This window comes from Leucopleurus acutus (genome assembly GCF_964270905.1).
Source record: "Leucopleurus acutus genome assembly, chromosome: 9".
NCBI classification, from domain to species: domain Eukaryota; kingdom Metazoa; phylum Chordata; class Mammalia; order Artiodactyla; family Delphinidae; genus Leucopleurus; species Leucopleurus acutus.
The window spans coordinates 81,709,626-81,733,869 of record NC_139144.1 but is presented as its reverse complement, the minus strand read 5'-3'; the positions used below and the strand labels follow the sequence as shown (position 1 = coordinate 81,733,869).

The 24,244-nt window shown below is 36.2% G+C and overlaps 1 protein-coding gene across 1 annotated transcript in view; it reads left to right on the top strand.

The window, feature by feature from the left end:
- Nucleotides 1–6,609: 6,609 nt before the first annotated feature.
- The window catches only part of IQUB (IQ motif and ubiquitin domain containing), a 132,013-nt gene continuing 114,378 nt past the window's right edge, over nt 6,610–24,244 (top strand). The window contains exons 1-6 of the mRNA XM_082846796.1: nt 6,610–6,708; nt 11,498–11,922; nt 14,207–14,341; nt 17,490–17,651; nt 17,741–17,913; nt 18,128–18,283. Of these exons, the coding sequence (XP_082702922.1) occupies nt 11,502–11,922; nt 14,207–14,341; nt 17,490–17,651; nt 17,741–17,913; nt 18,128–18,283 (1,047 nt within the window). The 5' untranslated portion in view covers nt 6,610–6,708; nt 11,498–11,501. The remainder of the gene's footprint in view (nt 6,709–11,497; nt 11,923–14,206; nt 14,342–17,489; nt 17,652–17,740; nt 17,914–18,127; nt 18,284–24,244) is intronic.

The window sequence follows — 24,244 nt, the reverse complement described above, 5'->3', positions numbered from 1 at the left end:
AACCTATTTATTTCCTTCTCTGTAAAAGAAGTAGAATTTATGATTTATATCTTCCTTTTCAGTTCTAACCATTTGCTTTAATATATAATTTTACTGAGGTCAAAATATATGATCTTAAAGCATGTTTGCATAGGTGCTTTCAAGCTATTTTTCTGGCCAACAATTTTTTCAGGTCCTTTGGGTACATGAAAACAGAAAGGTGACTTGATACATACTTCCAGCTCCATTTCTCCCATGATCCTTGGCATCTTATATATTTCACCAGCAGAGCTCCTGTGGCTGTTAATAAAAGGGGACCTTATACGATGTTTACATCAGAAATTAGAATGCTAGTTGTAGAATAGCAGTAGTAGTCATAGTAATAATAATAATGACTAATGTTTGTTAATAGAAAAGGCAATTTTCTAAGTACTTGACTAATGTTACTCATTAGATCTGCATTACAACTCTTAAGAGTCAGATGCTGCAAATTTTTCCAGAAAAAGAAACCAGAATTCAGTTGCAAGTAGTGCTCCCCTGCAATTAGGCAACATGGGAACCCTGGAGAAACTGAGGCAAAGAGACAGTGTAATAACATACCCAAGGTTACATAGTAAGATGTGGAGCTAACTTTTGAACCTAGACAGTCTTGCTCCAGAACTCATGCTCCTAAACATTATATTTTTTTATGAATATTCTTGGGATGCTGTCCCTCCTGCCTGTACTGGTTGGACTGCACCAAAAGAATGTAGATCTAAAAAAAAAAGAATGTAGATCTGCTTTCTTAACTTTTTCTGTCAAAGTACCTGTAAAAAACTAAAGTAATAAACTGGATTTCATTTTTGTACAGAAATCTTCATATGGATCATAGGCAGATAATGTTAATGGGATAGGTATCTTAAAGACATCACTGTGTGGTCCACTCTTTAACACTTCCTAGCTGCCATTCCAACTGCCCCTATAATCTTACACCTGATTGTTTTTATGGCTGCAGATGTTTTCCAGGTGCTTTTTATAAACTTCCAGATTAACATTTCCTGATCTGTTGCAGCTGATTCTTCTATTTAAAGATCTTCAGTTGTTGTTGAGTGGCTTCTAGACTAATTTGAGTAGTTTTCCGAGTGGCCCATTTCAGTCTCCCTGGGCTCCTCATAGGTCTCATTCAAGTAAATCACCCTAATCCAGGCACCTCAAGAAAAAGAAGCTAATCAGTTTGAGCTTTGCAGACAAAGAAGAAAGTAGCAGCAAAGTGATGCCCCCTTTTTCCAGTCTATGGACTGAGTGCAGAATATTCAAATTTCTGGCATTCTTTCCTTTGGGATGAAAATGGCTTATATCTAGGATAAGCATATAATTTTTCATTCATTGTGTAATGATTGTGAGAGTGAAAGGAAGTGTGATAAGAGTAATAGGTATAAGCCATGGCTAACCTGGGCACACAGGATATGGCTCAGCCTTGAGGGTTGCCATCCTTTCTGATCAGGAGAAGCTGGGAAGTTGTCTGCCTTTCTGAATAGAAAGGATATCATGCCAGCAGTGGCAGCCATCATGTGCTGCCAGACCTCAGGTGTCATTTTGCCTCTTCCCCATTATTCCACTCCCTGACTCCTTTCCCTCAGAATTAAGGATGGAAGTAAGGAAGCTTATCTCTGTTTTAATTTCCTTTTCTAATCCTAAAGTATAGTTAGAGAAGTGAAGCTAATTGAGCTTTTTTGTGGTTACAAGGCAAAGCAGATTTATTTTTGAGTATAGCCATGAAGATTAGGATACTAGATAAAAAGGAAAGCAATCTTCTGTCAAATCTATCAAATGGAGAAGATCAGGCAGCTTACATTATTCTTGTGATGCTGGTGGGTGCAGGGGTGAGCAACCTGTCAGCCTCCATTTCTGAGCTGGAGGGGCCCCAGAGGCCCTGAGGCCAGCTCTCTTAAGTGCAAGGGTCCCTGAGGGCTGCCTCGTCCACATTTGCAAAGTGGAGTGCCGGGCAACTTCTCCCCAGGTCAACCCAGCTGGTCAACCTAGCCGGTTTGCCTGCCTCTCACTTGGGTCCAGGTGAGAGCTTCCTCAAATCCACATGACTCTTGTCACCAGATTCTTAAGTAGCTGGATTTAGGACCTACTACAATGGGAAGACTTGCTGTGTTGCCTTCAGAAGTTAAGTCTCTTTACCTGATGCTTCATCGGGCTTTTCAAATGGGCCTTCCCACTGGGCCAGCTCTTCTAATTCCTTCTAACAGCCAAGACAGTATTCCAGAGTCTGTGTTCTACTGTTTACCCAGGAACTCTCCCATGAAATTGAAGATCACTTTCATTTTTCTCAAAAAGCCAAGATCTTCAGGTCTTGCAGGACCTTGCCTACCGTGTTCTCCAACTGAAGAGAGGACTGACTAGAGCTTGAACCCTTGCCATGTCCCCAGTTAGCTATATCAGGCTTCTTAATCACTGGAGGGCAGTTTGCTACCCTCACATTTTTTCTTCAAAGGGAGAAAATCAACAGTGCTCCATCGAAGAAAATTCCCACATATAGGTTAATATCAGCCTTTTCTTTTTACTCCCACTCTCAAGGGCTATATAGACAAATGGAAGTTAAAGAAACTGCCTATGCAAGTGTGTTCTGGGGTCTAGGGTAAAGCAACGAATCACCAAACATACCATGAGTAGTATTTTGCATCTTAGTTCAGAATTTCCTTTGAAACTCAGTACTTGGTGGGATGGCAGTCTATACTACAATTACAATGGAGAAAAAAGTAAATGAGAAGATAGGAGTTTGGTTTAGAGGAGAATGAAGAGGTTTATTTTCAATAGAATTCACAAGAAATTGTAGGGGAGCAAAACTTGCCACCCCAATATGTCTGTGGTATGCAGATTATTTTGAGCTGAAAACAATCAAGGCCTAAAAGATTCAGGAAGAAATTTTGAAGGAAGCTATCACCATACATAACTATAGTATGAACTAGGTGTATAGACAGGGAGGAACCTAGCAAAGTCTGTTAAAACTTCCGTGTTCTATTGTCTCTGCATGGCCCAGCAAACATTTATTTACCAAACATTCGCTCTTCTATATCCTTGTGAAATGCCTTCCTCCCCTCTGAAGTCCCAAACCACTACTCACAACATCCTCTTGTCTTTAGCTAAAGATGGTATTTAATGTGAGGGTTTCAGCCATTTTGGTGAGTTACTCAGTCTTCCTGGGTCTCTCCCATGTTATGTGTTATTAAAATTTGTGTGATTTTCTCTTGTTAATCTGTCTCATGTCAACCTAATTCTTTGACCAGGCAGAAGACTCTGGAAGGGTAGAGGAAAATTTCTTCTTCCCCAACAAAATCAAAGTGGGAATGTGATACAGAAATTGAATTATTTATGGGGACTGAAGAAATTTATTCGAATGTTTTCATTTAGAGGTAATTAGCCAAAACTCTCCTTAGTGAAGGAAAATATGAGAAAAATAGTGAATTAGAATAGGCTACCCCTAAATCCCAGTGTCTTAATACAACAAAAGTTTGTTTCTTATTCATATTACATGTCTAATGAGGGTCGACAGTGCTCAAAAGAGTCACACAATGGATCTGGGCTGAGAATGATGACATTTCAACACGTGGTTTCATAAACAGAGGCAGGGGAAAGGGAACATGGCAAATCATATATAGAAACAAGAAATAGAAAACCAAAGTTAAAAAAAATTTTTTTTGGAATGTACTATAGAACTCAAATTTAACTTGCCACACATTGCTAACATAGAGTTTTCAAAGTGGTCTTTCGTTTTATATTAGTTGCTTATTTTTTGTTGTGTGCGTACATGATATGAATGGTCAATTCGCTTCTTTCTATACATGACTAAATGAAAAGCATTGCAGAGATTCTTTTTTGAGATTTCTCATAATCTTCAAATATGTTGGTTTCTTTTTCAGGTGAACATTTTAGGCATTTCTAAAGGTAAACATTACTATTTTATGATAATATTTCACTTAACTCTCTTTTTCTGTGACTGGAGGGTTGGTTCTTTTTCTTAGGGTAAAATATTGTCCACAATTCCATATCTAAATTATAAACTCCAAAAATGTTTGAAAACGGGAAGTGTTTTAATAATTCATTTGGAAGCAAACCCTGACCTGAATTGAGAAAAGACTGTTTATGGTCTTTATCCCACTTTAATGTGATTATGAATATATTTTGTTACAGAAGTATTAATGTATTTGCTTCTGGAGTACTTCCCCAGACCCACTGAAGGTGTTACAGAATATACAGTATTTGTCCATATTACCTTTCAAAAATCTGAAAAAAACCTGAATTTCAAACACATCTGTCCCTTAAGTTTTCAGAAAAGGGACTATGGATCTGTATTTCCAGTCTCTTAACAAGCTCATAAAGGTATTATGATCCAAATTCAGTTCTTACAGATAATTTCTAAAGAATAATTTTCAGGTCCTTGGTCTAAATTATTCTAATATTTTTTTCTGATTCATTCATTTGCATTTTAGCATGAAGTAACAATGGGAAATACTTTGAAATGCTTGATTTCATAAAGCCACTAGATGGCGTCTTTGTAAAAATAAAAATACTTTAAAAGAAATGTATAAATAAAAGCTGAGATAAATAAAGGTGGATTCTTATTTCATGAGAAATAAAGGTAAGTCATTTTGGGCAATAAATCCTGAGAAAAATGCAAAGGTTTATTGTGAAAAGTAAAATGGTATTTTAAATTACTTTTCCACCTTTAGAATTGAGGGTCTTTTTCTGATTGGTTATTTTCAGCTTGCATTTACATTTATTTTATATAACCAAACAACCGTATATCTCTGTGTGTGTGTATATACACATATGTATGTATGTGATTTTGATGTGCTTTCCAACTTGTATAGACTACCTGGGAAGCCTACCAATTAAGTTAGGCTTATATTGTAAAACTGAGTTGTATAAAATCACCTCCACAGCAAACTATAAATAAAATATGAACATACAGAGGGTATCAAGTCACATTTAAGATGGTGAAGTACTTAAGTTATCTACCACCAGGTTTTCATGCCTCCATCTCCTGCCTCTATGACTATATCTAGCTTTTCATACTGTCCCTAACAGGGAGGGCAGTGAATGATACATTTTAAACAGGAAACCCAGAAAGGTGAGTGTTTAAAACCAATTAAATTCTCATTACTAGTAAAATTTAAGATACATTATGATTTTGAAGATGGGAGTAGGGGATCACTGGGAAGAATTTGTCTGCATATCTCCAGCAACATCTGGTTTATTCATGAGAGACTAACACTAGTGGTTATCAAAATGCCCTTTGCTCTTCATGAATATGTGGATTCATGAAATGATTTAAATGCATATGCTTTGGGACTTTTCTGGTGGTCCAGTGGTTTAGACTCCAACCTCCCAATGAAGACGGCCCAGGTTCCCTCCTTGGTCAGAGAACTAAATCTGGCATGCCGCAACTAAAAAAAGATCCCGCGTGCTGCAACTAAAGATCCTGCTGAAACTAAGACCGGGTGCAGACAAAAACAAAAACAAGAACATTTTAATCTAAAACCATTAGCAAAGCCAATTTCATCTGAGAATATAACACATTTTATATTGTTCTAGTAAGAAATATCTATTTTAAAATGAGATAAAGACGGAAAAAAATCACATTGGCCATTAGGAAGTTATTGGGGAGAGGTGAATGCAATTTCAACAGAATGGCATAAAGGAATGAAGACATTGAACATTATGAAGGAAGAATGGACCTGTACTATATATAACACAAATTTTAATTTTATTAATTAATCTTACATCCTTTTTAACTATCAAACGGTTTTAGGTCAAAGGCAGCATAGAATAGTGGTTAAAAATGGAGGTTCTGGAGTCACACTGCTTGGGTTTATTTCTGGTTCCCCCACCAAACCTCTCTGAGCCTTAGTTTCCTCATTAGTAAGAGGAAGCTGATCACAGTTCTTCCTTCATTGTAAAATTTAAATTAGAAGTATATGTAAGTGCTTAGTAACAAATAATAATAAATGTTAGCTATTATGAAGCCACATGAAGTTTGTTACTACATATACAATAGGAACACAATTGATCTTTTCCCGCAATAATACGTGCTTCTTTAAAAACCTTCTCAATTTAAAGAATTTATAGTCATAGGAAAAAAAAGCGTTTATAATTCAGTGATTAACAATAACTTTGCTTCTCCTGACTTAAAAGCGGAATTATTTAATAGCTCCTATCTCCCTTTTCTGTTTGGCTGCAAGGGAGCTAAGAGCCAAGTTCCAAATTTAAGAAAAACAAGTAGGCACCTGTTGTACACCTGTGTTCTCCTTTGCTTAAGTCCTCACTCTCACTTCATATCTACATTTTCTCTAACCCTGATTTTTTTATATCCATAGCGCGAATCGCTGTCAGTATTTGGTTCGGAGAACTGTGCCATTTCACAAGTGTGAAAGACAGCTTAGAGAGTGGTTACCATCAGAACCACTTTCGGACCTAGGTAGCGAGTAGGTAACAAATCCGCTCTCTCCCTCACCCCGCCCCAACCTCTGCTTCATTCCTTCTCTCTGCCCCTCCCCTGGCCCCGCCCCCTCCCCGGCTCCATCACTCGACCCTTTTTTTCTAAGCGCGGGCACAGCCTCTTCTCGCGGGAGTGGTGCCGGGGAGGTTGCTAGGATACAACCGGAAACAGAATTCGGCGTGTGGTGTTGGCTTTCTAGGAGCCCGGGAAACCGCTTCTACCCGACTAACTGCGTTTCTTAGGTAGGAGGACAGGTTCTGGCTGACATAGACTGGCCCGACCCCTAGGCCGACCTTGAGCGGGTGACTAAGGCGCTGGACTCCGAGGGCTCTGTGCGGGGCGTTGATGCAACTTGGGCTCTGGGGACTGTATGGCCACTCGGGAATGTTTCACCTTTGCCTAAAAAACTGTGCAATGGGCTTCCCTGGTGGTGCAGTGGTTGAGAGTCCGCCTGCCGATGCAGGGGACACGGGTTCGTGCCCCGGTCCGGGAAGATCCCACATGCCGCGGAGCGGCTGGGCCCGTGAGCCATGGCCGCTGAGCCTGCGCGTCCGGAGCCTGTGCTCCGCAACGGGAGAGGCCACAACAGTGAGAGGTCCGCGTACCGCAAAAAAAACCAAAACCCAAAAACTGCGCAAAGCATCCCATCTTTCTTGGCTCCTTTTCTGGCTCTTATCTCTAATTTGGGATTCGGAAGTAGCGGCATCAAGCCAGGAGGTGTACCTCACCTCCCACCTCGAGTGTTTATCACGGTTAATAATATAGAAGCAAGACGTGTGTGCAACCCAGTCTGGCATTAGAAAATGTTTAGCCATCCATGGTGACCATTTTTCGTCTTTAGTAAATAGAGCGCTTTCAGACATTCCTCTTTCACTCCTCTCCACCCACGGTCTTTGCTGTGCCCTCTTAAGAAACTTAAAAGCTCAACAAGTCTATTTGGTAGAAGGGAAAACTGTATCTCTGCCTTACTACTTACACTAATATTCTGGATATACCAACGAAATTATGCATTGTAGGTGAAAGGGGGACGTTTTTGTATGCAATCATAGTAGAGTGTTTTTTTTTCTTTTTAAACAACTTTTTAAAGATTATAACATTTACCCTTGAATACATAATACATAATTAAAAGTTCAAACAGTAAAAAGAATGAACAGTGAAAATCTGTCTTGCACCCATGTTCCCCAACTCCCTGTCCTCCAGTTCACCTTCCAGAGGTATTCTACACATATACAAAAGTAGTCGTATCTGTAACATTGTACATACTGGTATGTGCTTTTGGTGGAGGAGAGGTCATTGAAAGGACATGACCTCCGGTTTACCCACTACCCAGGGGGGCAATCGGAGGCTCTTTCCCCCTCTCCTGTCCTTGGACTGTACCTTCTGCCCATTGTTCCTGGACTAGGAGATGTGCTATTGAGACCATCGGAACTGTATACCTGACTGAACCCAGTTAAGATCTCATAAACTCAGGATTTTGGCGGGTAGATGTTGAGACTTACTGTCTTTAGGCTGCCCAAGACAACCCTCCTTTGTAAGTGTCCTTGCTTATTAAACCTGCCACCTGCAATCTGGAGCGGTCTGCCTCTTTCTTCGATTGTCCTTGCCCTCTGTGTACCAGGTTCAATTTCTGTTTTACCCAGGGAATTCTGGAGGTTGTGAACCAAGAGCTTTGCTTTTTCACTTAATTGAACAATACAGTATGTAGCGTTTAGAATTGGCTTCTTCATTTATCATAATTTATTTGAGATTCACACGTGTGTATCAATAGTTTATTCCTTTTTATTTATGCTTGGTATTCCATTTTATGAATGCATCATAGTATGTGTATCCATTCCTCAGCTAAGGAACGTTTGTGTTGTTTCCTGTTTTTGGTGATTAAAAATAAAGCCTTTATTAACTTTTGTGTGAAGATTTTGAGTGAATGTAGTTTTTCATTCCACATGGGTAAAGGATACAGATTGCTGGGTCATATGATAAATGTGTTTAATTTTACAAGAAACCTGACGAACAGTTATCTCAAATGCTATATCAGTTTTCATTTTTGCCTCAAGGTATAAGAAAGAGCTCCACTTGTATTCATACTCACTGGCTATTGTTGGGCTAAAATTTTTTAAAAACTATGCTAATAGATGTGTAGTGAAATCTCATTGTGATTTGAAGTTTCATTTCTCTAATGACTAATGATATTGTGCATTTTTCATGTGCTTGTACTCAGGGCCAAGGTTAGAGTGAGGCAACTAGGTCTAAAATTTTAGGAGGCATTTATTCTCAGGTGCAAGTGCGTGTATAAGGTAGCGCAGGTGCCACGCTTGCCTCAATCTTGTCCTGGCTCTGCTTATTTGCTTTCTTGTGTGTATTCTTTGGTGATGGATCTGTTTAAATCTTTTCCTCATTTTTTTCACTGTTTTTTTTCTTATTATTGAGTTTTGCAAGTTCTCTGTATATTCTGTGTACAAGTCCTTTATCAGATTAAGAGTTTTGCAAAAAACTACATCCCAGTGTATGGTTTGCCTTTTGATTCTTCTAGTTGTCTTTTTTGAAGAGCAGAAGTTTTTGATTTTGTTGCTGTTGCTGTTTTAGAAGATGCTGTCTTGGCCATTTTGGGGGGAGGCTGACCCACCAGATAGAAACAAAAGCATTATCTCAGATTCTCCAAAAAGGGTAGATAATTATGTTGCTAGGAGTTAAGGCTTCTTTATGGTGCTCTCTTTCTAATCAGGCCACTAAACTTTGTTATAGGAGAAAATAACCAAAAGGAAGATTTTTGTGTGTGGGTGAGAGCCTAAAGAAGTTTCTCGAACTTCTTAAAAGTTGAAGTTTTGTTCAGTTTTGTCTCATTTTTTTTCTCTTTATTGTTCCAGAATTTTAAAACTTTATTTCAGTTCTTTTATTGGTTGTTCTTGAAGTTTAACTATGCATATTTAATTTAACAATGTCTAGAGTTAAGAATATCATAGCTCTCAATTTTGTAAACAGTATAAGGAATTGATAATAGTTTATTGTCATCTTTCCCTTCCCAGTTACATATTCTTATTGTCTCATATTTTAATTTTCTGCTATTATTTTGTGTTGACAATATTTATTTGGGTTTACCCATATGTTTATGATTTATTTGTTAGCCTTTCCTTCTTGCGCTTCAGACTTACATTGGGCCTATTTTATTCCTCTTCAATTGTATCCTTTAGAAGTTCCTTTAGAGCAGATATCTTGGTGATAACTTGTCTGTAAATGTTTCTGTTTTTCTTCTTGAAAGATAGTTTTGCTGGGTGTACAATTCTGGGTTGATAGCTTTAATTAGTCTATTATTTTAATTAGTCATGTGCTAATTTAATTAGTCATGTGCTAACCTTCCTTTAATTAGTCTATTATTGCCTTGGCTTCTATTTTTCTGATGAGAAATTGCAGTGATTTTACTTTCTTTCCTTTGCATTAATGCCAGCAAATATGATTCAAAACAGTGGATGATATGTCCTTGATCACTGTTTGCTTTTCGGATTTTCTGTTATTCTGTAATTTAATTACAATATAAATGGCTATGAATTATTTCTATTTATCCTGTTAAGTATATTTTTATATTGTGCTTCCTGGACCTGTAGATTCATATTTTTAATCGGTTTTGAAAATTTTTCAGCCATTACCTTTTATGATATTTTCTCCCTTCCATCTTTGTTTTCTTCTAGGACTCCAATTTGGCACATGCCAGATCAGGGGCTGGCAGACTTTTTCTGAAAAGGGCTTCACAGGCTACGTGCAGTCTCTGTTGCACACTCTTTGTTGTTTTTTTAATATATTTTTAAAAAATTTTCTTTTATTTATTTATGGCTGTGTTGGGTCTTTGTTGCTGCGCACATGTAGGATCTTCCCGGACCAGGGCTCAAACCCATGTCCCCTTGAGTTGGCAGGGAGATTCTTTTCTCCATGGCTCTTAATCTCTCATATTTTTCATATCCTTATCTCTTTGCAGCAGTCTATATACAATCTTTTGATTTATCTTCCAGTTCACTAGTGCTCTCTTCAGCTTTAATGCTGTATTCATTGAATTCAACAAGTATACATTTTTATTCAGGATATTGTTATTATTAATTATTTTTAATTTGTCATCTGGTAGCCAGAGAACTTCACTAAGGTTAATTTTTTTCTCCATAAGGATCTATGCTTAAGTGAAAGTTCCAAACACAGCTTTTCCATCGCACTACTATTTCAAGTTTTAGTCTTCCCTGTGCTTTTGCCTCAGAAATCAGCCTCAGGGTCACTTCCCCTATCCCCTTTCCCTGGCTGCCAACCTCTATAGGTAGGCTCCTGGCTATACTGGCTTCTCACTGCTGTGATCCAGCTCCTGCCTCTGATGCCTGGCTCTGGGCTGCTCTGGCCCACCCTGGCCCAAGCTCCTGTATGCTGTCGTACTGTTTCCCAACCTAAAACTCTTGGTTGCTGTAGCTTAGGCCCTAGTTAGCTCCAAGATCAACCCACATTTGTTTGTTGATATGTTTGTTTTGGGGGACAGAGGTCACTGGACACCTCTGCTACAATTTGTGAGAGCAAAGCTACTACAGTGTGTACTTTCCGGCATATAGTTGCTGTGGAGATGTCAGGTTCCTTGGAGCTTCTATTCAGTTGCAATGTCAGAAGCATAAATAGACTTTTTTAGAAAAAAGCCTATTGAAAAAAATTTTTCTTTCACAAGGCATTGTTCATTGAATAAGAGATGACAATATATTTTAGAATTTTTTAAATATATTCTTCATAGAATATTTCTCTCAAATTTATTGTGTTTTGAGGTTCTTTTTTTGGTACACATTTTTACTTTCTGTGGTGTTTTTATTAAAAATTCACCAATGTTTTTTGCCTAATGCCATTACTAAGATAATATTAAAAAAAAAATGAGCCACATTATAGTATACTGTGAACATTGCTGTATGCCAGCAATGAATTTGATATTTGGTGTAGAAGTTTTAAGTGTAGTAAATATATATATATATATATATATATATATGTATTATTTATTTATTTATTTATTTATTTTTAATTCAGGACAATGTCTGACCAGGAGGAAGGATCTGATGCTCAGAATGTTGATTCATCAAAAGAAAGAGAGGATGCTTTTGGGACTACGAATATTCCAGTTCCCTCAGAAGAGGTTCCAGAGTCAGATCAAACTGAAGACTGTGAATCTGAACTAGAACCATCTAGTGGGGGCCGTGAAAAACGTGTTGAGGAGCCGAGTGACCAGAGCGTTTTAAACCTGGAACTAAATGATGTCAAGCAACTCATGGAAGACGTTACGGCAGATGAACAAGTTTCATATTCTCCAGGAGACGGTGGAGAGTCTCTAGCTAAATCTGATAATGCAGTGCAGTCAGCTGAACAATATTCAAAAGATTCTCTGGCATTTCTGGAAAAAATAAAGGCTGTAGAGGAATCTCTGAAAACATCAATGAAAGATTCGTCAGCAACAGGTATTACCTAGGGATGATAGGGTATTTTTTCCGCCTCATTTTGAAGAATGGTTGTTTTTTCTTGTTTGCTTTTGCTTGAAGATTTATTTTATATTTGATATTACTTTCCCACTCTCTTATCCACCAAACCTCTGTGGCTATGCCACTTGAATCTCTTAATTATGTGTGAAGCCTCTCCTTTATTCTGCAGTATCTACTTCCCTAAATAAAGGAGCATCAATAAATTTTAAAGTGTTGTCTCTCTGTTTTTCCAAAATAAAATAGGTTCTTAAAATGTTTAGGGAGAAATTTTTGAGTATAATTGTAATTCTTTTGCATGCCATTTTGGAATTAATTGTACATAGCTAGCAAGTAGGGGGATGGGAACTTGACACCATATTTTTCTAGTTTCATATACAGTACTCATTCTACATATCTCGTTGCTTTTACATATTTCCATATTTCTGCTTAGTGTTAACTTTATATTAAGCTTCAGAAAAATCATTGTTGTCTTTCATTATGGGTTAATTTTAAAGACATAATGTTGATCCCATGGCATGTGGAAGTTATTACTACATTCTTGATAACAAAGCAGAAGGGGAGCAGCAAGAAGGTGGTTACATGGAGAATTCTACCTGGGTGGTTAACTGACTGCTCCTTCCTCCCTTGTCCGTAACTTTTGAGAGAGTTTCCATCCATAGAGTGGAGAACATGGGTCATCATTTAACAATAACAGCAGCTTAGTCTGGCTGGTACAATGTAGCTTTTGAATCTAGTGGAGTAGTTAGCTCTTGCAAGTAAGAATAAAAAGGAGGAGGAAAAGTAATCAAGCCCATTTATGCCTAATTGAAGTTGTTATCCCTCAATTACATTATTCATTGTGAATTTGGGCTCCATTTTTTGATAATTCTGTGATTATAGCTTTTACCAAATATATGATGATTTAAAAAAAAATGTGGTCTTGGTCCTGTACTTCCTGAGGCTCACAGATTCCTGAACAAACTTTCCCTTCCCAAAGCTTAGGAAGTCACTGCTATGGAAAATTTAAAATACATTAATCATAGAATGTTGAATCCAGTAAACAATTAAAACAGCCTTCTGATAATGTAGCATCTGTGAGAGTGTTCTCTTACTAAGAGAGAACTGTGAAAATAATATTTAACAAGCTTAAAGAACCTTAGCATCAATAATGCGTTGTTACATTTCATGCTGGGACTAGTGATGAATGTCTCATAGAGCTTTATGAAAACTGTCATGTCAGGCATCTAGAAATATATGAAACTTTTTGGTCTACATGTGTACTCTCCACTCCATCTTACTTATATTATATCTTCTCCATTAAAATTTAAAGTCTGTAGATATAAAAGTAAAAAGTTTACCCCATCATAATTAGTTTTTAAGTATTATATACCCTCCCTATAATTTCTGAACAGATAATCATTTTATAATAACAGTTTTTCTCTATTTTTAACATGTGTCTTGATTTTTATTTTATAGAGTTGGGAGTGAGCTACATAATGTCCATTTTTGTGAAAAGTAGATTTGTGCATAGTTATTCCGGATATTTGTAAAAAACAATGATTTTCTGTTTTGCATTTTGCCAGCTATAGATATAAATCAATTATGGGAAGAAGAATGGACTTAGATAATCTTTTGTCATCGCAAGGTCAAGGAAAATTTTCTTTGAAAATTTCCCTATTGGTTTTTCTTAACTTCATGAGTACACACTGATTTCCTGATGCATGGTATAAATATCTAATCAAAGCATGTATGTTTCTAAGTTCAGGTCTCAGGGTCTCCCTTTGTAATACTACACAAAAACACTTGATGTTCTGAGATGTTTCCTATGTTTATATCTGAATTATATATACCAGATATTGGGAATCTTTAAAAATTTTAAATGATTTTAAAAGAATCTTTAAAAGCACTTTAGTTTCATTTCCTCCTTCTCACGGTATTCTGGGCAAGGAGGTAATCTCGAACGTGCACTGATCCTCATATAAGGCAATGCAAGAGAGATCTGAACTTTGAGCTGGAGTTGGGGGAGCAGGCATTGACCATTGATGCTAATTCTTGAGATTATGCATTGATTTTCAAAGCAAAATGCTGCAACTGAATGTTTGTCACTTCTCCTCTTAGAAAATGAACAGTAGCTCTTATTACGGAGGTGTGGTGGGAGAACATGGCAGAGACAACCTGCATTCTATGTGATTACAAATTGTCCCATATTTCTCTGCCTGTGGATTCTATGATGCTGACCCTTGCTTTTAACTGTGATTCTTTTTTTCTCTTATTTTTTCTACAGTAAAAGTTGTACTTCTTCCTGTGGGCCAGGAAATTATAATGCCCTTTAAAGTTGACACTGTTCTAAAATGCCTCAAGGATCATTTTTCATCTCTATTAGATGTTCCATCTTATGTCCTGCAGATAAGATGTGCAGGTAAGCTTGGAGGCTAATAAAACTTATCAAGACTTCTCTTTGATTTGTTAAACTAAATATCTTCATGTTTACTGTTTGAACATTATACTGTGGTTATATATTCATTCATTCAACACATTATTATTGAGGACATACTTTGTTCCAAATATTTTGCTAAGAGCCAAAGATATAAAGAAACATGAAACAAAATCCCTGTTTTCAAGTTGTTTACAGACTAGGAAGGAAGAAGATGTATGCTGTGGTTACCACACAGTGTGTAAATGTTTTGATGGAGATATGTTCAAAAAACTGTGAGAATAGCGAGGAAGGAAACTGGGAGATTCTAGAAAGCTTCATCTGATAAAAGTGATAATACTTTTGCTAAGTCCCAAAGAGGTGAGAAAACCTGGGACTTTTGGGAAGTAGTAAGGAATTTAGAGGGAATAGAAGTAAATTATATATGGGAAGTAGGAGGAAATGAGGTTAAAAAGATAGATGATGAATGAGCATGTATATATAGAAAAAGAAGAGGACTGAAAATGGTTTATCAGTCTTCTGTACATTAAGATCAGTTCACATTCTGATGATGTTCAACTTTATTTATATTTTGTGGGCAATATTGAGTAGCCCACCTTATATTAGCCTTGTGTCATGAGAGGCTGAGGTCTTAGTAACTGTGATAGAATTAAGCAGACTAGAATAGCTCAGGAAATGTTTCTGTAGAATATGCCTGCACAGATCATAATATTTTATTTTAAAAAGTTTGATATTAACTTATAAAGATGCCACAAGTTTCTAGGGCAATAAGAACATTTTTTTGGTGGGAAAATCCGAAGTGCTAAAAAGGAATAAGCCATACCTATGAAGTTCTTCCTCCTTGCCAAATCAGAGAAAAACAATCAGTTCTGTTTCAAAATTATTTTTAGAAAACTATTGTAATGAATGTGCTCCAATAGTAAGATGTTCATGTATTCAAACAACAGGTTACTAAAGCTTGATTGAGGAAACAAAGCTAAAATTTAAATAGTTATTGTAACAATAATGATACTGATGATGATAATGATCATGTTGATGATGATGGCTAATTCAATGAGCACTTACTATGTGCTAGTCCTTCTACAGAATATTCTGCCTACATTATCACATTATCATTCAATCTACACAAAAATCCTTTGAGGTAGGTATTACTATTAATTTTTTTTGAGAGATGGAAACTAAAGCTTGAGGAACTTCTGCAAATTCCCAAAGCTTATGAGTGGCAGAGTCTGAACTTAAATATAGGTATGACTCCAAAAAGGGAATTTGGAACTGCTTGGCATTAACTATAGGGTGAAGTTCAAAACTGGAGAAGAGAGAGCACTTTGAGACTGAGCACCTGGCCAGTGGTACCTAAGAATCTATTTCTTTGCACTTCATGACTTTTCTTCTTTATGTGTAAATACCATGCATCACCACTGGCTTATGTCAGCAGCAATAAAAAAAGAGCTTGATTCTGTGCCAACCACTCTCTAAGACAGGTACTTTCTTCTAGTACTAGAACTGGAGTCCAAGTTTGGTGGGACTAAGCCTACAATAGAAACAATTAGAGGGCTGAAGAGGGCTCTGTGTTAGTTGGAAGAGGAATCTCTGTTATTTCCTATGACTGTTGTAACAATTAACAAATTTAGTGGCTTATTTTGCTTATGGTTTTGGAGGCCAAAAATCCTAAATCAATTTCAGTTGGATAACATCAAGGTGTCAGCAGGGCTGTTCTCCGGAGGCTCTGGGGAGAGTCTGCTTCCTTGCCTTTTCCAGCTTCTAGAGTTGCATTTCTTGCATTCTTGGGCTTCCTCATCTTCAAAGTCGGCAGCATAGCATCTTTAAATCTCTCTCTGCTTCTGTCATATCATTTTCTCTGTAGTCAAATCTCCCTCCTCCTTCCCCTTAAAAGGCACTTATGATTACATTTAAGGCTTATGTGAATAATCCAGGATAATCTACCCATCTCAAAATCCTTAACTTAATAAAATCTGCAGTCACTTTTTCCATATAAGGTAGCATCCATAGACTCTAGGAATGTACATGGATATATTTTAGGGCCGTTATTCAACCTATTGCAAAATCCATATAACGTTAATTTCTTTTTTTTTTTTTTTTGCGGTACGCGGGCCTCTCACTGCTGTGGCCTCTCCTGCTGCGGAGCACAGGCTCCGGACGCGCAGGCTCAGCGGCCACGGCCACGGCCCAACTTATACCCCTGGACCGGGGCACGAACCCGCGTCCGCCACATCGGCAGGTAGACTCCCAACCACTGCGCCACCAGGGAAGCCCAAAACTCAAAGATTTTTGAATGTGCTTTCTTGAACATAGCTAAAATAGACTAGTGGTATCTGACATATTTCTAAGAATGAGTAAAACAAACCTTTGCTATGTTAAATTCCTAATTGTAATTTAGAAAGAACATACATTGGAAAACTGTTATAGTTTCTATCATTATACAAAGCAGCAGCCAGTAACATTGTACGTATTTATGTATGCCTTAAAATACAGAAAGAAATTTATAGTCAGTTTATGAAATAAACCAGTGGGGTTGGGGGTATAAGTTGAAGCAATAAAACATAAAAGTAAGGTGATGATGTACACTTTTTTCAGCAAAAAACTGAGTCTTAGCTCTACCTTGGCATGAATTAATTTATATGAATTTCTGATTATAGAAACAGAAAGGAAGGGATTCTTTAGAACTCTGAGTGTATACATTAGGAGTGTGTATTAAAATAATCAGGCTTTCCCTGATATGGATATGTCCTATGCTTATGTATAAAACATTGTGATTTTTTTAGAGAATCGATGTTTAGAATATGATTTTGCTTATATTATAGAATGTGTTTTTTATTTTTAAATGTTTATAATTGCATGGTTATTGTATATTTGTATTTCTGATTAGTTGAGAGTTGTATTTTTACTTTACTTATAATGCTGAATTCTTGCTCAGGAGTACCACCTTAATTTTTTCCATTGTGGAGTTTTTGATACTAATAATACAGCAAGAGGTGGACATCATCAATACGCTATTTGGTAATTAAACAATATGTGTTCATATAAGCACCATTGATGTTTCCCATCCCTTAAAATGAGTACATATAATCATTTCTTTGCCATAACACTTTTTATAATTTTATCTCATTTTTAGGAATGATTATTAAAGACCATGAGACGCTACTACAACATGGAGTTAAGCCCCAGGATATTGTCCAAGTTGAAATCTTTTCTTTACATCCATTTCTATATCCAATCAAAAGACTAGATAGATCACGTGATGCCTCTCAAATCATAACTGTCAGAGTACAAACTGGTTAGTTATTTGATATCTTTTAGATAAAGTATTTTTTTAGAGTCCCTTTGTAGTTGAACTTTCATTTAATCTTGGTTTTATCTCCTCAGGCATTGATCAGTACCAGGAAGTAGGTGTTGAGATTATAAAATCTGATTTTCACAAACCATTTCTTGGTGGATTCAGACATAAAGTAACAGGAATGGAATATCACAATGCTGGAACACAAACTGTACCTAAAAAGATTCCTGAAAAACTGAATGCATTTTGTAGGGATACACAGGTAATATTTTTATTTTTCCATGTAGGATTTTGAAGCTACAGAATCAAAAAATGTTTTATTGTGTAGCTCTCTAAAATTAAAATCTTCTAGGGAATTATATGGTAATTAAAATAATAAAAGATATTAACTTAAATGTGTAGGAAAATATGTTCTTTACTCACTTTATGTGTATATAGTGGATATTTATTTAAATTTTTAAATGTTTTTATTTTAGACAGTTTTTCAGAGAAGAAAGCTCCAGCAAACTACAAATACAACATCCACACAGATGACTAAAATTGGTGTGTATGTATCAAATATGACTGATAAACTGGTAGCACCAGGAAAATATTTTTCAGCAGCAGAATACCATGCTAAAAGATTAAAGGCGGTAAGATAACTTTTATTATAGGCGAATACTAAATGACTTTTTACTGTGTAACCAGAGTTATGCAACCATTACCACAGTCAATTTTAGAACATTCTCATCATCCCAGAAATAAATCCTACATCCAATAGCAGCCAGCCCCTATTTCCCTCCACTCCTTTCTGCTTTAGGCAACCACTAATCTACTTTTTGCCTCTATTGATTTGCTTATTCTGGGCATTTCATATACATGTAATCATACAATGTGGAGTCTTTTGTGACTGGTTTCTTTTACTTAGCATAATGTTTTCAAGACTTATCCATGTTGCAACATGTATCAATATATTGCAATCTATATTGCAAAATAATATTCCATTGTATGTACCCAATTGTATATACCTGCTGTAGGTAGGTCAATATATATACCACAATTTGTTTGCCCATTTATCAGTTGATAGACATTTGATTTGTTTCTACTTGTTGGCTATTAGGAATAAGGCTGCTATAAACATTCACGTACAAGTTTTTATGTGGATATGTATTTTCATTTCTCTTGGTATCTGCCTAGGAATGTAATTGCTAGATCATATGGTAATTTATTTATTTATTTACTTATTTATTTTTGGCTGAGTTGGGTCTTTGTTGCTGCGCGTGGGCTTTCTCTAGTTGTGGCGAGCAGGGACTACTCTTTGTTGCAGTGCATGGGCTTCTCATCGCGATGGCTTCTCTTGTTGCGGAGCACGGACTCTAGGCACGCGGGCTTCAGTAGTTGTGGCTCGTGGGCTCCAGAGCGCAGGCTCAGCAGTTGTGGCGCACAGGCCCAATTGCTCCGTGGCATGTGGGATCTTCCCGGACCAGGGCTTGAACCCTTGCCCCTGCATTGGCAGGCGGATTCTTAACCACTGTGCCACCAGGGGAGCCCTCATATGGTAATTCTGTTTAACCTTTTTGAGGAACTGTCAGACTGTTTTCCAAAGCAGCTGCACCATTTTATGTCCCACCAGAAGTGTGTGAGGATTCCAATTTCTCCATATCCTTATCAGCACTTTTGGATTATTGCCATCCTAGTGAGTGTGAAGTGGTGTCTCATTGTGGTTTTGATTTGCATACCCTGATGGCTAATTATACTGAATATTTTTCATGTGCTTATTAACAATTTATATATATTCTTAGGAGAAATGTACATTCAGATACTTTGTCCAATTTTAATGAGGTCGTCTTTTTTATTATTGCTTTATTGTTTAAAAAATTATTTTAGTTGTTTGCTAAGTGGTTGCTCCAAGTGTAATTTAGGGATTAGAATATACATCTCAATTTATAGCAACATACTTTGTATTAATACTAACTAAAATTTAATAAAGTATTGAAACCTTGCTCCAATAGAACTCCAAGTTTACCCCTTCTTCTTTGTGCTATTATCATACAAACATGTACATTCTGTTTATGTTCTAAGCCCTGTAATTCCTTTTATAATTATTGTTTTTGTGCAATTGACTTTTAAATAAGAGTAGAAAAGAGGAAAATATATTTATATAGTCTTTTATATTTTACCTACATAATTACTTTTTCTGGTGCTATTTATTTCTTCATTTGAGTTAAAATTAACATCTAATATCATTTTCTTTCAGTTTGGAGAATTCCCTTTAGTACTTGTGTATGCTTGTATACTTGATGGTGTCCTAAAGATCTCTGAGTCTCTGTTCCTTTACCTTTTTTCCCCCTCTTCTTCAGAGTGGATAGTTTCTAATGATCTATCATCAAATTCCTTATTCTTTCTTTTGCCAGTTAAGATCTGCTGTTGAGCCTGTTTTTTGTGTTTTCATTTCAATTATTTTACTATTAAACTCCTAAATTTCCACTTGGTTCTTTTTTTAAAAATTTCTGTCTCTTTGTTGATATTCTGTCACCATACATTTTAAACAAAAATTTATTCAATATCTAACCCTAAATATAGTCAATATAGTATTTTCCTTCTTTTTTTCCAAATGACATTAATCATAAAAAAAATTTGCAAAAAATTCCTCACCCAGATTTTTCTTTTTCTTTCCATTGGGAGATAATTATACATGGAACTTTAAAGAAGTTTCTTGTACACCTAACATTATATCACAATCATTTCTCTACCTTTTAGTATTTATTATAAACAATTTAACGGCATTATTTTATTCCACAATGTTAACACTATAATTTAATTACTTTCTTTTTTAGGACATTTAGACATGTTTTCATCAAAATCTTAATGCTATATAAATTGTAGTGTGCATTTAAAAAATACTTAGAGAAGATGTTAGAAGTTGAATTACTAGGGGAAAAAATGATGACTTTTTAAAAGTTTTAGATATTACCAAGTGTTTTTCAGAAATCTTGTACCAAATGATGTATGCATAAACCATTTATAAGAGCCCATTCCATGCTGACTTCACCAGTAGTACATATTATTTGAAAAAATTGTTGTCTCCTTATAGATGTTAAATATATTTTTATATTTTCTCTCCATCTATCACTCATACTTAGTTTATGATGTCTTTCATTATAGTCAAACTTATTAGTATTCCCTTTTATGGTTTTTGCATTTTATGTATTGTTATAAAAGGCTGTTTCATCCCACAGTCATAAGTATAACTTTCTTTTATAGTTGGTGTGTGTGTACAACTTTATCTGGATTTTTAAAAATGATATGAAGAAGAGTTAAATTTTATTTTTTCCAAATGTAATGCCAACTGCTCAGTACCATGAATATTCAAGTTTATTCTCTCCACAGTAATGTATACTAAATTTTCATATATATATGCATCTGTTTCTGACTTCTGCATTCTTTCATTAATGTATACGTTTTTTTCTATGTCAGTAATGTATTGCTTTAATTACTACTGATTTGTAATATATTTTGAGGCCTGGTCCATTAGGTTCTACCTCATTGTTCTTCCTTTTCAAGACTGTCTTGACTATTAACGCAAGTTTTTCTTCCATATGAATTTTAGAGTAAGTTTGCAATTTTCATGAAAAATTGCAGGTCTTGCTCAGATCACTTGGGGAAGAGTGGACACCTTTACCCTGTTAAACATTTGGGATATCAGTTAAACATGACATACAAAGCATATGCATTTTATCTCTGCTACTTCCTAGCATCATTTTGCTTGAATAAAAAGAATTGAAAGCAGTGATTTTGTTTTTTGCGTGACAAGAAACCTGGAGCTAGACTGCTGCTCTAGCCCAATCAGCTTAGGACGTTGAGAGAGGAGCCTGTAGTCTCCGTCTGTTGACTCATTGCACTGAAGGAGACTGCTCAGCAGGGGAACCACGCGGCTAACTTTGTAGTTGACTTTATCAGTGCCTGCAATTATTCCAGCCTGAAAATGTTTACGTTTTCAGTCCAAACTAATTTACACAAAAGGAAAAGGGGGAGTTATTATAGACTTTTGGGGAGGAGTGAAGTTTTGGTGAAATTTAAGTGTTACAGTATTTTGATTGTCTCTGTCCAACAAGGTTGCGTGTAGATGGGTCAGCATCAAGTCTGGACTGAGACATGGACCAAAGAGTCCTGTTCCTTTGGTAACAAAGTTAGGAGAGAGATGTGGATGTGTTTCTTCTCTGAAGTTCAGCACGTTCGTTGTAAATCAAGGCTGCTTCTCTCTGTCAAAATAACACAGATCCTTCAGGCAAGAGTGGGATGTTTCATTCTTAGTGATCTAATTTCAGACAGCAAAGTTTATGATAGATTATGATTTTAGAGAACAAAGTTTCTCAGAGAGAAAGAAAATAGTAGTCACTCAAAGAAGGGGTTGTTATGACATTTTACTAATGTCATAACAACCTGCATAGTGTCCTTGGGAAAAATATTGCTTCCTATTAATTTTGTAGCTGACTTTATTCGTGCCTGGTATTCAAGCCTGATGGATTCTTATTTTCTCACTCCAAATGAATTTTTAATTTCTTACTGTACGGGGCCTGGCTGGTGGCTCTGTGATGTTATCAGGAACCTGAATTCCTTTTACCCTTCCACTCTAATAATTAATCTTACTATCATGAACTTGTTACTATATGATGATAAAATGGTTAATGAACCTTCAGCATAATGTCTGCATTCTGCAAGAAGGGAGACATCAAGGGAGCATGTCCCATGGATGCCATTCAAGAATTTTCCCTGAAAGCCCCTGCCAGTGATTCAACTTGCATCTCATTGACCTGAACTGGGTCATGTGACTTCACTGTCTCTGCTGGGACTATGTGATAATTACATTTTTAAAGTTTCATATTGTTGCTCCTCAGTAAGACTGAGATTTTGTTAGTAAGGAAGTCGGAGAGAAAGGCTATTAGGTGGGGAAATGAACAACACTACACTACACTACAACACTTTCCAAACTCGGATAAAATGATATTAAGGGAATAAGAAAAGCATAAACATACAGGAACAAAGAATATATGGGAAGAGAGAAGAGTAAATGTCAGTCGATTTTTTAAAGTTGTAAAGCAGATGGGGAAGCATTGACTTACTTGAGCAGAGGAAGTGAAAATCTAAATGCCTGCCAAGGGGGCTGGCGTCAAGAACCAAATCAGTTTGCCCCACAGAATCTCGGAAAGTGAATTGGAGGTTCTGTGGAAGATGGAAGTGAGATGTGAACTGTAAACAGAGGGATTGGTTAAAAGACAGTAAAAGGAGTAAATTTCAATTTAATACGTTCTTCTATCTTGATAGATACCTTTTTATTTGTATCATGTTTATTTTATTCTTGAACTTCTTGAGTTCAGTGCTTGGTATTTATATCTTTCTTGTTGTAAGCAAGATTATATTATGTGTGACTACTGATATTTTTGTACTCATTACTGCCATCTCATTTTGTTTTTGATTTATTATTTATTCTTGTTTGTTATTTTTACTAACTTTTTTTTTTTTGGTTTGACTAAAGTTTTCTTTTCCATTTTTTTTGTTCTTTCATAGGTCAGAAGTAGGTACTTTGTTTCTATTTTTCTAGTGGTTACTCATAAAAAAATTTTAATGGACTTAATTTTTTAATACCAAATGCATATTTAATCAGGCTCTGTATATTGTCCATGAACAAGTCAAGGACCCTAGCAGGCTTTTCTTCATTTCTTCTTCCTCCTCACTCACTCCTCCTGTTCAGTGAGAACTTGATCTGGAATTACAATTGTATGTATATTACATCATTATAATTTACTATATAATTATAACTTCCTATTGTTTTTATATATTTACATCAATGTAATATATAAATTTTTTCAAATGTGTTATATTTAGCTTAAAACCTTTTTTGGAAGTTTTTGCTTACTTCTTTAATTTTTCCTCTTTATTCTTTTGTTGTTGTTCTCTTTATTTTTTAATTTTATTTTATTTTGTTTTTTTGATTTTTTTCGAACATCTTTATTGGAGTATAATTGCTTTACAATGGTGTGTTAGTTTCTGCTGCATAACAAAGTGCATCAGCTATACGTATACATATATCCCCATATCTCCTCCCTCTTGCATCTCCCTCCCACCCTCCCTATCCCACCCCTCTAGGTGGTCACAAAGCACCGAGCTGATCTCCCTGTGCTATGCGGCTGCTTCCCACTAGCTATCTATTTTACATTTGGTAGTGTATATATGTACATGCCACTCTCTCACGTCGTCCCAGCTTACACTTTCCCCTCCCCGTGTCCTCAAGTCTATTCTCTACGTCTGCGTCTTTATTCTGGTCCTACCCCTAAGTTCTTCATAACCTTTTTTTTTCTTTCAATTCCATATTTATGTGTTAGCATATGGTATTTATTTTTCTCTTTCTGACTTACTTCACTCTGTATGACAGACTCTTGGTCCATCCACCTCACTACAAACAACTCAATTTCGTTTCTTTTTATGGCTGAGTCATAGTCCATTGTATATATGTGCCACATCTTCCTTATCCATTCATCTGTTGATGGACACTGAGGTTGCTTCCATGTTCTGGCTATTGTAAATAGTGCTGCAATGAACATGGTGGTACATGA